The following is a 15,409-nucleotide window of genomic DNA, read 5'->3' as shown; positions in this document are numbered from 1 at the left end:
CACACAACTTAATGTTGGGCTTTTCTCGGAAACTATAAAAGTGACCGGGCTCAAATTTTATGTGAACGTGACTCATTGTGTTGTGAATAGCAATTTCTTCCTGTCCATCTGATGCCTCATATAATATTCAGAACTGCGAAAGTGACTCGATCGAGCGTTTGCTCTTCTTGTTTTAAATTTATTTTCATATTGATTCAATAAACTCAAGTGTTTCATCATATAAAATGTCCCGGGTTTGATAACACATTCAAATTTTGTTCAAACATGTATGTTTAGTAAGTTCTCACTTCTGTACATGACGTAAGAATTCGTGTAAAGTCTGTAATGGGCTTTCTCTCACGAAATTGTCATCGCATTTGGATAACTCGAAATATTAAAGATGAAATTGAGAGGCGTTAGGGTGTAGGGAGGAAGGGAAGAAAGGGGAAGAACGTATCAAAGACTTGCACGGAGGAGGAAAGTAGCGCACATGGCAAAAACATGGTAATTGGTGTTTTTTTCACGGGACGTGATACGGTCTTATTTCAGACACTCAGTGAACAAATGCCGGTAATGTCGCACAGGTGGATTAATTTTGGTTGGAATGCAAAACAAATAAACATATCAAAAAGCAAAAACAAACGAATGAACAAAACAAGTCGCGTAAGGCGAAAATACAACATTTAGTCAAGTAGCTGTCGAACTCACAGAATGAAACTGAACGCAATGCAACGCAGCAAGACCGTATACTCGTAGCATCGTCAGTCCACCGCTCACGGCATAGGCAGTGAGATTGACAAGAAGAGCGGGGTAGTAGTTGCGCTGGGAAGGATAGCACGCTTTTCTGTACCTCTCTTCGTTTTAACTTTCTGAGCGTGTTTTTAATCCAAACATATCATATCTATATGTTTTTGGAATCAGGAACCGACAAGGAATAAGATGAAAGTGTTTTTAAATTGATTTCGACAATTTAATTTTGATAATAATTTGTATATATTTAATTTTCAGAGCTTGTTTTTAATCCGAATATAACATATTTATATGTTTTTGGAATCAGCAAATGATGGAGAATAAGATAAACGTAAATTTGGATCGTTTTATAAAAATAAATTTTTTTTTACAATTTTCAGATTTTTAATGACCAAAGTCATTAATTAATTTTTAAGCCACCACGCTGAAATGCAATACCGAAGTCCGGGCTTCGTCGAACATTACCCGACCAAAATTTCAATCAGTTTGGTTGAAAAATGAGGGCGTGACAGTGCCGCCTCAACTTTCACGAAAAGCCGGATATGACGTCATCAAAGACATTTATCAAAAAAATGAAAAAAACGTCTGAGGATATCATACCCAGGAACTCTCATGTCAAATTTCATAAAGATCGGTCCAGTAGTTTAGTCTGAATCGCTCTACACACACACACACACACACGCACATACACCACGACCCTCGTCTCGATTCCCCCCTCTACGTTAAAACATTTAGTCAAAACTTGACTAAATGTAACAAAAAAGGAGGGTATAGAAATCCGCATCCGGTTAGGTTATGTTTTCCCTGGACTGCGATGGTAAATTGTTCAGCCGATACACTCAGTGCTGATACCACCGGTTGTTTTGAATTGAACATACAATATTCATGGCACCAAAACACTTCCAACCACACAGAAGTAAAAGAAACAGAACAGGGAAGAAGTCCAACCGGAAGACAACACCGGAAATCACATTTTGTTTTCCCCAACATTGCGCGTGTGCCGCGCTTGAGCATGCGCAAAGACGTTTGTGCCTGCACGCGCTGTCATCTCTCGTGTGTCCTTCGTTGACCTTTCTCTGGCCGTAAATGTTTTCATTCTTCTGTCTGTGACATTTGTCGCCGCCGTACAGCGCCACCGCTAATACCGAGCGGAGGTTCGTTCCCCGCAATCAAAGAAGCTTTCTTCATTAAACTTGTATGGCGGTTGAAAACCCAGATTACCTTTTTTCCCGTCGCAAGCTTTCTTTCTCTCTGTCTCCACGGTCCAGTGGGGTGGGTACGGCGTTCCCACACGCAGCGTTCATCAGAGACTAAACGTTTTGTGTTTTCTCGTCCCGTCTTTTAATTTCCGTAATTGCCGCCACAGTTGACTTGCAAGACACAAAGGGATGTAGGTGGCTCAGGTGATGTCTTCGATATTTGACCAGCGAGAACAAGAAAGAGAAACGCGACTAGAAGCGCATGAAGCAAGGCCGGGTGTATTAAAAGCAATGCTTTTAGTAAACGACGGAGAAAATTTAAGATAGGAGAATAGCATAAGAAAAGAATTCAATTTGAGTATCCTTAATTTTCTTTACTATGGCATTTGAACATAGAGACTTTAGCTTATTAAAAAAACAAAAACAATAAAGACTCTCTTTTAAACTTACTAGATTTCGTCAACTTTATCAATTAATTGCGATTTACAAAATGCCTGCTGTAGAAATATCAATTACACTGCATTTACAAATCCGTGGTCATATCCAGTCCGGAAAGAAATCGGAGTTGTTGTTGTTGTTGTTGTTGTTGTTGTTGTTGTTGTTGTTGTTGTTGTTGTTGTTGTTGTTGTTCCACATTTTAGCATTACTAACTACCATGTCCGTCGGTGCTAAGGATATAAATTCTCACTTTTTTTTTTAATTTAGCGGGAAGAAAAATATCAAAGATTCGATATACAGGCCCGAACATTCTGCACTTATCACTTCAAAGACTCTTGAGCCGGAGATTTGTTACTGTTTAGAGCGGTGTTTTGAATTTAACGTTACACTAATGACCCTTTCTCATTTATGAGCCTTGATTCTAGAATAATGGCGAACTATATCTATTAGATTTGTTAAGATATCGCAGTGTACACTCTTCACAGTGATATAATCGGCTTTTCTAACAGTGAAGTCGCACGAAAACACAACCATTCCGTGCAGCAAGCGATGTGTTGAATTTTGAAACAGGTCCGGACGTTTAGATCAAGTGCGCGAGAATTGATTTTAATCACAAATATCGTAAGCCTTCCGCCAAGATTTAGCTATTGATGCCTTCATTTCCTCACAGGCAAACTTGTTTTTGTTGTAAAAGCGAACCGCACGTGCATTTGTCGTGACTGAATTAAACAGCGATTTAATTATATTTTCTGGGCGGGCGTTTGCGTGGCTGTTTGATTTGGCAACACAAAAGGGATAATGCGTAACCTGTTTTTGCCCTGTGAAGGGAAGGAAACCGGCGCAAAGAGAGAGAGGGAGAGAGAGAGAGAGAGAGAGAGAGAGTAATCGAATTATTTTAAACTGTAAAACAAGGGGGGGGGGGGGGGGGGGGGGGACTGATACGCTGAACGATTACAGCGATTAGTCCAATAATCCAATCCATTCATTCACCAAAACAAGCATTCATTCAGTGAATTATGTATCAGTCGTGTAAAATGTGGGGTAAGATGTTCCTTCAGAATTATGCGATATTTCTTATTTAAACACGTTGCAAGGCCAGATCTATCATGCCGCTGATTGTCATTAACAGTCAACTCGTTTTGTCTTAAAAATTCAACCATACTACTGTTTCCACAGTTTTGGCTCAGACTTAATGTGTAAACGTAACTGGTGCAAGAAGAACACAAAATAGATGCAATACTGGTCCCACTCCTTTTCATTCTTTATCGCTGCTTGAAACCAGATCGTTTTTAGTTACAATTGTAACCAGAGCATGGAAAGAACCAAACTGATTAGGACTGAGCATACAAAATTTATTTTACTTCTCATCGAAGGCATTTTACTCTTGCTCATTCGAGAGCAGTTAGTCTTAGAGTCGTTTATCCTTTCAATATTTGGGAAGTACGCATTTTTGAAAAGGAATAATTTACTCAAACCAAACCACTTTTCCCCCCAGAAATGTATTTTTAGTCTAAGCATTTTCCTGTTTTCACGCAGTTGTGTTCCTCTTAATTGTCATGTACATTGTATTAGCCAAAGGGTTATCAAAAAAAAGAGTTGGATTTGACTGACTTGCCAGGATTTCGAGAACATTGGATACGTGTTTTTGTTTGTGTTTTGGGGTTTTTTGCACTAGCTTACACGATATGATAGTGTTTACATTTTGTTTTTCCTTCTTTTATTTTTATTTTATTTTATTGTATCTTTTATGTCACTTTCTATGAATTTCTTGAGTTTATCTCTTATAATAGCTATAATCTCACAACAGAGTTTACAACATCAATCCTTCACATCCTTCCAGGTACCGCGTGCTCGTCCTCAGCACCTAACAGCAACCGCAGCTCCCCAGTTAACATCAGCTGCAACTCCCCTCGGCCCCACAAGTCCCCCAGCCCGCCCCTCACTATCTGCCACGAGGTGTCGGCCCTGGGGTCCCCCCATTCCGTGGGCTCGCTGGGCTCTGGACCCTCCCTGTCCCCCGTGGCGGGTCATATCGGACCCGTGAAGAAGAACTCTCCCGGGTTGCTGTGCGTGGTGTGCGGAGACACGTCGAGCGGCAAGCACTACGGCATCCTGGCCTGCAACGGCTGCTCCGGCTTCTTCAAGAGGAGCGTGCGTCGTAAGCTTATCTACAGGTGGGTTTGACCCCCCGCGGGTTAGGGGGAAGAATTTACCCGATGCTCCCCAGCATGTCGTAAGAGGCGACTAACGGATTCTGTTTCTCCTTTTACCCTTGTTAAGTGTTTCTTGTATAGAATATAGTCAATGTTTGTAAAATGTTAGTCAAGCAGTATGGAAGAAATGTTATAAGTCCTTTGTACTGGAAACTTGCATTCTCCCAGTAAGGTAATATATTGTACTACGTTGCAAGCCCCTGGAGCAATTTTTTTATTAGTGCTTTTGTGAACAAGAAACAATTAACAAGTGGCTTTACACAGATCGAGACAGTCATTGTTCTCCGAGACCGCGATAGCGGTCGAGGTGAACAATGACTGTCTCGATCTGTGTAAAATGTCATATTTTGGTCAAACACGCAAATAACATTTATGTATCGATCGAATTCCTTTCAGGTACTATGACTTTGTTGTTGTTTTGACGATTGAACGAGCCCGGGCACACACCCATGCAATCAAACACATAAGCTTCATATTTGGGCGTTTCAGGTTGACCGAAACTTCAAAGGAACTACAAAACACACGTCATGTACTGACTTTGTTGTTGTTTTGACATTGAACAGCACACACACATGCAATCAAACACATGACGTGTGTTTTGTAGTTCCTTTAAAGTTTCGGTCAACCTGAAACGCCCAATTATAAAGTTTTGTAGGCCTCTGACGTCACATGGCTCAAAGAAGGGAAATCCAATGTCCAATCGATACATAATGTCATATTTTGGTCAAAAACGCAAATAACGTATACTATCCCATCTCCCCCCCCCCCCCCCCCTTTCCCCGTCGCGATATAACCTTCGTGGTTGAAAACGACGTTAAACACCAAATAAAGAAGAAAAAGGTGGGTTTGACAAAGAAAAAGAAAGAAGACACATGCACACAGACAAAAGAGACATGCTCACAGAAAATGTTAGTCTATTATATTATTCGGTTTGACTTGGGTCACAACTCAATTTCCTCAAACTAAATCGTTTTTCTTTTATGGGTGAGATGTCTTATTTTCCCATAAAGAAATTAACAATTTCCCCTGTGTCAGCATTTAGCATCAATCTGTTCGTCATAGTAATTCATTCTATCACTTTATGGATTGGTTTGAATATTATGAATCTACAGTATCGTCCGTCACTTTATTCTTTTGTCTATAAGAGCACATTTGTAAGTTTATCTTGTTGTCTTCTTTTATCATATCATAAACTCCATGGCTTTGTACAGATGTATCTTTAGAAAATAGTGTTTAAACCATATTAAAAGCCGCTTCAATAAAGCCGTTTGCATTATCATGGTCAAACTGCATATCACTTTAATTTTTTTTGATCGCTCAGACTTAACAGGACTCTGATTTTGAATGTCTTGCAGATGCCAGGCGGGAACAGGAGCGTGCAACGTGGACAAGGCACACCGCAACCAGTGCCAGGCCTGCAGGCTCAAGAAGTGTCTGCAGATGGGCATGAACAAAGATGGTACGTCTTCACATGGTCAGTCAGTCCACATGTGATTTATACAGAGATAGCATAGAACTTGGATAAATGGACATAGTTTCGAGAAGAGTAAACTGTGCCAAGGTTCAAATGAAAAGGGATTAGAATTAGGGAACACACACACTGACGATTTCGTGATGCGTACATTGTGCAAAGTTTAAATTGAAAATAAAGGATTAGAATTAGAGAACGCACTATTTTTCTAAAACAGCGAATAAAAACAAAGGGGGTGCATAGAACACAAATGACGAAATCAAAGCATTACACGTGAGCACCATTGAAATAAGCTTTAGCAAATTTTCCTGTACCCAAAACTGATATTTCGATTCATCAGAGATGAAGCAAGTCTACACGCAGTATCACTATCGCCGATCTTCTTCTTCTGCATTCGTGGGCTGAAACTCCCACGTACACTCGTGTTTTTTGCACGAGTGGAATTTTACGTGTATGACCGTTTTTTACCCCGCCATTTAGGCAGCCATACGCCGCTTTCGGAGGAACTATCGCCGATGAATATGCAGGCAAACTAATCAACCAGTCAAATTGAATGCTGGATTCTATCGCGATTTAAAAAAAACCCATTGTTTTATTATTACTATTATTCTCCGGGTTGGGTTCAGGAAGGGGAAAGCTTGTAGTCTAATTTAGTACGCGATTTGAGATGAGAAAACACAGACTTGTATTTTATTGAGTCACTTGAGAAAAAGTGACTCTATGTAATCGGTCAGTGTTAGTCTGTCCGGCCGGCCGTCCGTAGACACCACCTTAACGTTGGACTTTTCTCGGAAACTATCAAAGCGATCGGGCTCATATTTTGTTTAGTCGTGACCTCCAATGACCTCTACACTTTAACGATGGTTTCGTTGACCTTTGACCTTTTTCAAGGTCACAGGTCAGCGTCAAAGGAAAAATTAGACACACCACCTTAACGTTGGACTTTTCTCGGAAACTATCAAAGCGATCGGGCTCATATTTTGTTTAGTCGTGACCTCCAATGACCTCTACACTTTAACGATGGTTTCGTTGACCTTTGACCTTTTTCAAGGTCACAGGTCAGCGTCAAAGGAAAAATTAGACATTTTATATCTTTGACAAAGTTCATCGGATGTGATTGAAACTTTGTAGGATTATTCTTTACATCAAAGTATTTACATCTGTAGCCTTTTACGAACGTTATCAGAAAAACAAGGGAGATAACTAGCCTTTTCTGTTCGGCAACACACAACTTAACGTTGGGCTTTTCTCGGAAACTATAAAAGTGACCGGGCTCAAATTTTATGTGAACGTGACTCATTGTGTTGTGAATAGCAATTTCTTCCTGTCCATCTGATGCCTCATATAATATTCAGAACTGCGAAAGTGACTCGATCGAGCGTTTGCTCTTCTTGTTCCTTTAATTTATTCTTCTTGTTGGCTTTACTGTACTGTAGAATGCGATTTGGTTTAGGAAACTTAGAGCTCGTGCATGTATTCCCATGATTTACACACTGGGTTAGGTTTACCGACAACATGCGCGCACGTGCATATATTTATACACATTTATCGCCACTCCTCTAAAGATTAAACAACAGACATCAGCTGCATGTATATCCATAATTTTCACATATTCATCGTCACCCTTCAGCAGTACTTTTGTAGCCGAATTGAGATTAGAAAACTGATACTAATTAATTACTCTCTTGATTTACACTCATGTTTCGTACTCCTCAACCTTGACTTAGCGAACACGATTCTAGACGGGAAAAGATGGAGGTATTCCTTGAATGAACGGCCTGTGCATCTATACATGTTTTCTTATAATTGTGGGCCTCCGCTCAGCTGTCCAGAACGAGCGTCAGCCCCGCAACACGGCCCAGGTGAGGGAGGACCAGATAGAGCGGGAACTGGAGGGGCACCTCGCGCTGCCCAACACCGCCACCGTATCCGCCACCCACCCCGCATTCTCCCCCGCCGCCAACCACCGCTTCATCACCGGTCTCATGACGTCAGAGCCCATCACGGCCAAGCACCACGACTCGGATGAGGCAGGTAGGAGAACAAGTACGTATGCATGTCTGCTACTAACACGGGGTATATTAAGATTGGTTGGTTGGTGGTATTTCATGTCCTTTCAAACTTGTTGTCTATCAGGGGCCGATTTAATTTTGTTTCCTTTGGTAATAATAGGATAACCATGCATGCTAGTAATGTCAGCGCACACGCACTGAACTCTTTTGACCTCAGGTTATAACCACGCCTGTCTAGGACTCTGCTACTAACATGGACCTTTCTGGGAAAATACATTGTATGGATAATTGTGCGTCAGTGCCGGTAATTTTAGCTCTCATGCATTATACTTTTGTAGCCTTAAGCTATAACCAAACGTATTCAAAACTTTGCTTTTTGTGCTAACTTGGTTTATCAAGAAAATCAAAGCTGCCATCTAGTAATTTTATCGCAAATGTATTGGAATGCTTTTTTTGTCTGAGATCATAACCGCACGTATCGAAGACTTTGCTTACTGTGCTAAGTTATTTTGATCTGTCAAGTGTCAAGTACACGATTTATGTAACACTTTGCATTTTGTGCTACATCTTGTTAGCTTCGAATTTGTCAAGAACACATGTACAATGCATCCAGTTCCTTGTGTTTTGTTGTGCTTTTACATTATTGGCTGTTTGTATGTGTAAGTGGAAACCGATTTCCCTCTACCAGGAAGCCATTATACGACCCGCGGTGTTAAGAATCCGTCATCCAAGACCTCCTTTTTCATGAGATGTTCTCCTCGCAAAGTCGATCTTTTTTGGTTTGGGAAAAGTCCTAAAACTGAGAGACATAGCACCTAAGTAAGGTACGGTCAGGTAATGTCATACAGTCCTGTCCGGTAACTCGTATGTAAATATTCGGGTTACTTACTCCCTGGGGAAAGCGAGCTGTCATACAGTGCGGGGCTTCCCTTTTTCCGCATGCGTGTTTGAGTGTTTTCCAAGTCCTAATAATTGTGTTGTGAACTTGTGATCTTTATCGTGCACATGCCACCAAGGAGAGCCTGCACAGCGTTAACTCTGGGAAATAAACTGCCTCGCGGCCAAGCCCGGGGTTTGAACCAACACCGATTGCAAACTAACTGGTTTTTAAGCCCGCGCGCGACCGTCTGAGCTACCTCCCGCCGTATCTGTACTGTAACCAAATGTTTTTTTTCTCTGCTCTTTGCAGACGAGAACATCGACGTGACGTCAGTGGAACAGGAGCGCCCCATGGCCCTGCAGCACGTGAGCACGGCGGGCGCGGTGTACGCAGAGAGCGCCCTCTATCCTCCAGGCCCCGAGACACTGTACGAGTGTTCCGCCAGGCTGCTCTTCATGGCCGTCAGGTGGGCCAAGAACCTGCCCTCCTTCGCCAATCTGCCCTTCAGAGATCAGGTCAGTTTTCGGAGATGAAATTACATCAATAAGGAAGCAAGAAATTGTTTATATTTTTTCCTGGACACGCTTTTGTTGACGACGAGTATTTTACATTAGTCACCGATTTTATTGTATGTATGGACTCTTCTGCTATTTGGAGATAGAGATGGGGTTGGGGTGGGGTTGAAAATAGTCCGGCAATCATCATTTTGACACAGGTATGGCTTGCGGTAATCGCCATACAGAATGTTATGTCTCAACCTGGATTTGTTTTATTTACTATATCATGAAGAAACAGCAGTTTATTAGTTTCCACAATGTGGTTTTGAGACCAACTCGATGATGCTCCACTCTTCGTTGTGTTCACCGTTTAGAGATTAGTAATTAATTCAGCGTTATTTCTTGCCCTTTTCAGGTGATCCTTCTGGAAGAATCCTGGAGTGAACTATTCCTGCTATGCGCCATTCAGTGGTCAATGCCGATGGAGGCCTGTCCGCTCTTCTCGCTACCGGACCACCTCCCAACCCCACCCGCCGCTCATGGGACCTCCCCCGGCAGCAAGGCCTCTCCGTTCTCAGACATGCGCGTGCTGCAGGAGATCATGAGCAGGTTCAAGGCCATCCAGGTTGACCCTGCGGAATTTGCGTGTCTCAAAGCCATCGTTTTGTTCAAGTCAGGTAAGCACAAGCCATGGGGCACTTTTACATTTGAAAGACAGTTTTAGAAAGTAGCAATAACATAGCCCGAGTAACCAAGACGTAAAAATGGAAACTTCTAATAATTAAATGTACGTTTAAATAAGAAACTACTTCAACTGTTGCCAAAAATAAGTTCTTTGTGTCTTACTTTCTAAAGAAACACTTTTTTGTCATAAGCTTCATACGCCCATCCCCCATACCCCACCCTCCTTTGCTCTTTCGTCTACTGCTGTATACACGCACGTGGCCTTCACGCATATACCTGACAGAAACGTTGCCATCAGACACTAGTCTCGATGATAGTTTATGCAGGGTCACATATCTGCTTTTTGTATGAATTACTTTGTAAGATAACATATATAAAACAAAAACGAAATGGTAAATGTACAATAGCTGACGGATTAATGCTATTCCAGATGTCCGGAGTCTGAAGGACGCGCCTCAAGTGGAGAACCTTCAGGACCAGGCGCAGGTCATGCTTGGTCAGCACATCCGGGCACACCATCCTACACAACCTTTCCGGTAATAATGATGATTATCGAATGCTTACACTTAAACTAATAATGGCAATTGTGCGTCAGTCCGTGCAAGGACCATACATTGTAATGCTATATTGTTCGTGATCAGTGGAAAACGCGTAGATTGTAGTCTCAGTTTGACATTTCTGAATAACATTCATGTGAGAATTTACATTTTAGTTCAAACATAAGCTCGCCCTACGCTTTTAGTGAACTGGTTTTGTAAACATTTGTGTGTAAGTGCATGTACACGTCCGCTAGTGATTCATTTATGTTACAAAACAGAATCCACTAAAGCTTACTTTAACTCGCCCTATCGTCAGACAACCTCCATCTTAGCTAATACTCGACGTAGCAAAGAACACTTTTGTCCGTGAAGAAAATTAACGAACACAAATACAGTCACGCTTTTTAGAGGGATTAAACATGGCATCCCTGTCACAGGTTCGGACGTCTGCTGCTGACCATGCCAGCTCTGCGCTACGTTCCTTCAGAGAGAATCGAGCGACTCTTCTTTGGACGCACCATCGGCAACATTCCCATGGAAAAGCTCCTGTGTGATATGTTCAAGAGCTGAATCACTCCCTATGTGCTGCCAGGGATGCCCTGAAATGATGACCTTTGTGGATGAAGGATCAAACACTGCGACATGGGAAAGATTCACCACGACGGAATGAAGCAACAGCCTGAAGTCCGCAGCATTGTGTACTGACACAGCATGTCAGCATCACTGGCGGCTTGTTTGATGCCTCAGATGTCTTGATGTGTGAACGAGTACTACGTCTAAATATGACCATAATTTGAGTGTAGTGACAGGAAATGCAAATACTCTGCAGCTAATTCTAAAAGAGCATTAGGTGTGTGAGTCCATGCCTTTTTGGAATCCCTCACAACTGAACAGGCTAAAGATCTGTGGAAACCCGTCTTGAGCTTGTGACCATGGACAACACTGTGAATTATGTTGGAATATTGTCAGTGTTGCGCAAAGCCGTATTATTTATTGTTTTGAGGAACGGTCATGGTGTTAGTGACAGAGAGATCAGCACAAAACTTCCCAAAGGCCGTGCAAGTGACTTCAGCCAGCATGAAAGCACGACGTGTTGGCTCCGCCCTATTGAGAACTATGGAACTGCTCTTGCCATTAATCATGTCTCTACATTATGCTGTACATCTAGTCCTGCACAGAGAAAACTGAAGAAATAAAAAGCAACAAACTAAAAAGTGATGGACTATAAACAAGGTGACAGTGTCTGGTATGTTTGTGACCAGGGTAAGCCCAGACTTGGGTGGAGTTTGAGAACTGGATTAAATGAGCCAGTCCCAGAAATAATACTGCTCACCAGGCAACTACTAAGACGGTTTCTTGGTATGATTCTCACGTAGCGCAGAGAGAGAGAGAGAGAGAGAGAGAGAGAGAGAGAGAGAGAGAGAGAGAGAGAGAGAGAGAGAGAGAGAGAGAGAGAGAGAGAGAGAGAGAGAGAGAGCGCACGTACGCACGTACTCACACACAAACGTACAGGCACGCACAGATACAGACACATAGACACTCACACGTGCGCTCGCACACACACACACACACACACACACACACACACACACACACACACACACGCACGCACGCACGCACACACACACACACACCGTGGCACACACACACACACACACACACACACAAAGTTAATTCCTTGACATATTATTGTAAATAACCGCATTGTTGTCAATTACGTTTTTTGACATGTTTGATGAAAGAGCTGCAAAAAAAACCAATAAAAAAAACCAATACCAGAAAACCCAAAAAAACACACACACAAAAACACAACAACAAATACAACAACAACAAATACAACAACAACAACAATATTCGTCCATATCTATGGGGAGGTGCGTTAAGTAAGTGCAGCTTGAATGTTAAAACCGATGAGAGCTTTTAAAAAAAATATATGTTGGTGCAATATATCCATTTCTAACCCTTCCATGTGTCTGGGTAGAGCGACGACCTGTGTATACTCACACGTAACATCACAGTCATGCCATTGACTAACTTTGATTACAGTGAAACATTCAGGTTCTTGTTTACGCAGCTACCTTGAAACAGCAAACGTGCAAGTGGTAGAATCAGTCTGAGTGCTGCTTTGTCTAGGACAAATGAAATGTCGGATCATACATAGTGATCATTCACACGCCTACACAGACAGACACAGGAAAAGAGAAGAGAGAGCAGACACGCAGACACGCAGACACACACACAAGCGGACATACAAACACACACGCACGCACGCACAAGCGCACACGCACGCACGCACACATAATTCTGCCGGTTTTTTCTGCCTGTATGCAAAGCTAGAACTGGGTAAGATTCCAAGCGTTGCTGCATAGGTCACACTGACGCGTCAACATCGCATCGAAACTACCTGAAAACAGAGTACATGCAAAAACAACAAACAAACTAACAACACACAAGTAAAAAACAACAACAGAAAAGGCGGAGAAAAGTAAGGAAGAGGAAATGGGGTGAATGGGGTGAATTGGTACCGGCAAGTTTGATGGATAAAAATATAGGTAAAAATGAGATCAACTGAAAAATACATAAAGAAAGAAAAAATGAATGACTAATCATACACAAACACAAACACACGCACACACACACACAAACACACACGCACAAACACACACACACACACACACACACACACACACACACACACAAACACACACAGCTCAATAAACAAATATAAAGATTGAGACTTTTACGTACGTTTACAAGAACAGATACATAAGCACATTATACGTTGATTAATAAATGAGATTGTGGTTATAATGTGGGTTTCCACATTTGTTTTTCTCTCTCCGTTTGTTTGCTGTCATGTTTCCTTGCATTTGTGAGTCTCAATCTTTGTGTTTACAGACCAAAATTGACATATTTATGTATATAAGAAACTAAAATATGTTCTAGTCTTATCCTTACGGTATTTCTCTATTCAACATACTGTATCAATAAAATTGTTTTAACAATGTGCCTTACTTTCGTCAGAGACTGCTTTCGTGTTGTACACGTGCTCGTGTTTGAGTGTGTAAATGTGTTTGCATGGGGAGCAGCCAGACTGATGAGTTTTGGTGTGTGTCCTAGTAAAACAAATGAGCAGATCAGTGGTGCATACACACACACAGACACACACACATACACAGACACACTTGATCGAGGAAAATGGCTTGCATATTAGAGAGGGTGTGTGTATGTTTTTGTTTGACAGTGTGTTTCACGAAGTCTCAGATACACAAATTGACAGACATAGACACTCAAGCACTTGCCCAACAACGCACACACACAATGTACACACACACCATATACTTATGTTATGACCTTACGGGTGTTTGTTTGTTTGTTCGTTCATGGGCTGAAACTCCCACGGCTTTTACGTGTATGACCGTTTTTACCCCGCCATTTAGGCACCCATACACCGCTTTCGGAGGAAGCATGCTGGGTATTTTCGTGTTTCTATAACCCACCGAACTCTGACATGGATTACAGGATCTTTTTCGTGCGCACTTGGTCTTGTGTACACACAGCCACAGGGGTGTTCGGACACCGAGGAGAGTCTGCACACAAAGTTGACTCTGAGAAATAAATCTCTCGCCGAACGTGGGGACGAACTCACGCTGACAGCGGCCAACTGGATACAAATCCACCGCACTACCGACTGAGCTACATCCCCGCCCACCTTACGGGTGGATATTAACATATTTACCAAACAACAACAAAAACAATGCAAGAACAAAATAAATAAAACCATGCATTTTTGTTTTGTGGTTTCTTTATTCAACTCCAAGTAGTGTGATTCAATTAAGTACTTTTTAGACCCACATCAAAAAGGGCCCGTGCTATAGATTCCAAATGTGTTTATTGCACATATCACAGATGACAAAAAACATGCCAATAATTACACAAAACTATGCACAAAAGGTCACCTTAATCTGTAACAACACAGAAGAGAATTGGGCAAGATTAATAACATCACACAAAGCATTGACTGAACAGAAAAAGAAAAAAATACAAAAAGCTAACCAAAATGAAAATGAAAAAACTAATTCCAACCAAATACAAATAAACAAAAGCCTCACATTCTGTAAATAGTGCCTAATCACCATTCAAAGAGCCAACAGAGAGCAGCAGCATTTGAGAAACATTGAAAAGGATTTGTCGCTTTAACAAACTGTTTTGAATCACCCTAAAAGTCTTTAAAGGCATATGTACGCGCTCCCGTGTTTACAAAGTGTAGTTTGCCCATAATCGATGTCAAACGCACCATAAGACCATGTAATGACGATATGTCGCCATGCGCGGACCATATACATGCATTACAGCTTGTTCTAGCCTCTGAAAAAGTGAGGATGTCAACAAAGACGCGGAGTTATTTCCCTTGCGTCAACGTTCCCTCTGTTGGCAAATCTATAAATAGGACGATCTAGATCAAAATAAAAATTCAAATATCTCAACATTTAAGGGGTCCTAGACCACAATATCTTGCAGGGAACTTAATTTAGCATGTCTCCAGCTGTTGGTAAAGCAATTAGCGTGTATAGTCATCGAGTACATATGGCTTTAAGTTCCACACTTTGGCTACTAATAGTGAAGTCACAAATGCTATCACAGAGCAGAAATTCCTTTCTTTGCATAGCTCTTTGGAACTGCTGAAAGTGCCCTATAAGACCTTACTGAGAGGAAAATCCAAAGCCTCCGAATATCCAGAAACATA

General features: G+C 41.7%; 1 protein-coding gene across 2 annotated transcripts in view; it reads left to right on the top strand.

Moving 5' to 3' along the window:
• The window catches only part of LOC138975457 (photoreceptor-specific nuclear receptor-like), a 34,848-nt gene extending 22,623 nt beyond the window's left edge, over positions 1-12,225 (top strand). Inside the window, exons 3-9 of one of the 2 annotated variants that reach the window (XM_070348152.1) lie at positions 4,207-4,540; positions 5,935-6,038; positions 7,875-8,084; positions 9,252-9,457; positions 9,855-10,116; positions 10,554-10,659; positions 11,100-12,225. In XM_070348152.1, the coding sequence (XP_070204253.1) occupies positions 4,207-4,540; positions 5,935-6,038; positions 7,875-8,084; positions 9,252-9,457; positions 9,855-10,116; positions 10,554-10,659; positions 11,100-11,232 (1,355 nt within the window). In that variant the 3' untranslated portion in view covers positions 11,233-12,225. Of the gene's footprint in view, positions 1-4,206; positions 4,541-5,934; positions 6,039-7,874; positions 8,097-9,251; positions 9,458-9,854; positions 10,117-10,553; positions 10,660-11,099 lie in introns of both variants that reach the window. The other variant, XM_070348147.1, reaches the window with a different exon arrangement.
• The last annotated feature ends 3,184 nt before the right edge of the window (positions 12,226-15,409 follow it).

The sequence above is a fragment of the Littorina saxatilis genome, linkage group LG1 (assembly GCF_037325665.1).
Source record: "Littorina saxatilis isolate snail1 linkage group LG1, US_GU_Lsax_2.0, whole genome shotgun sequence".
Taxonomy (NCBI): domain Eukaryota; kingdom Metazoa; phylum Mollusca; class Gastropoda; order Littorinimorpha; family Littorinidae; genus Littorina; species Littorina saxatilis.
This window is presented reverse-complemented; position numbering and strand designations above follow the sequence as displayed.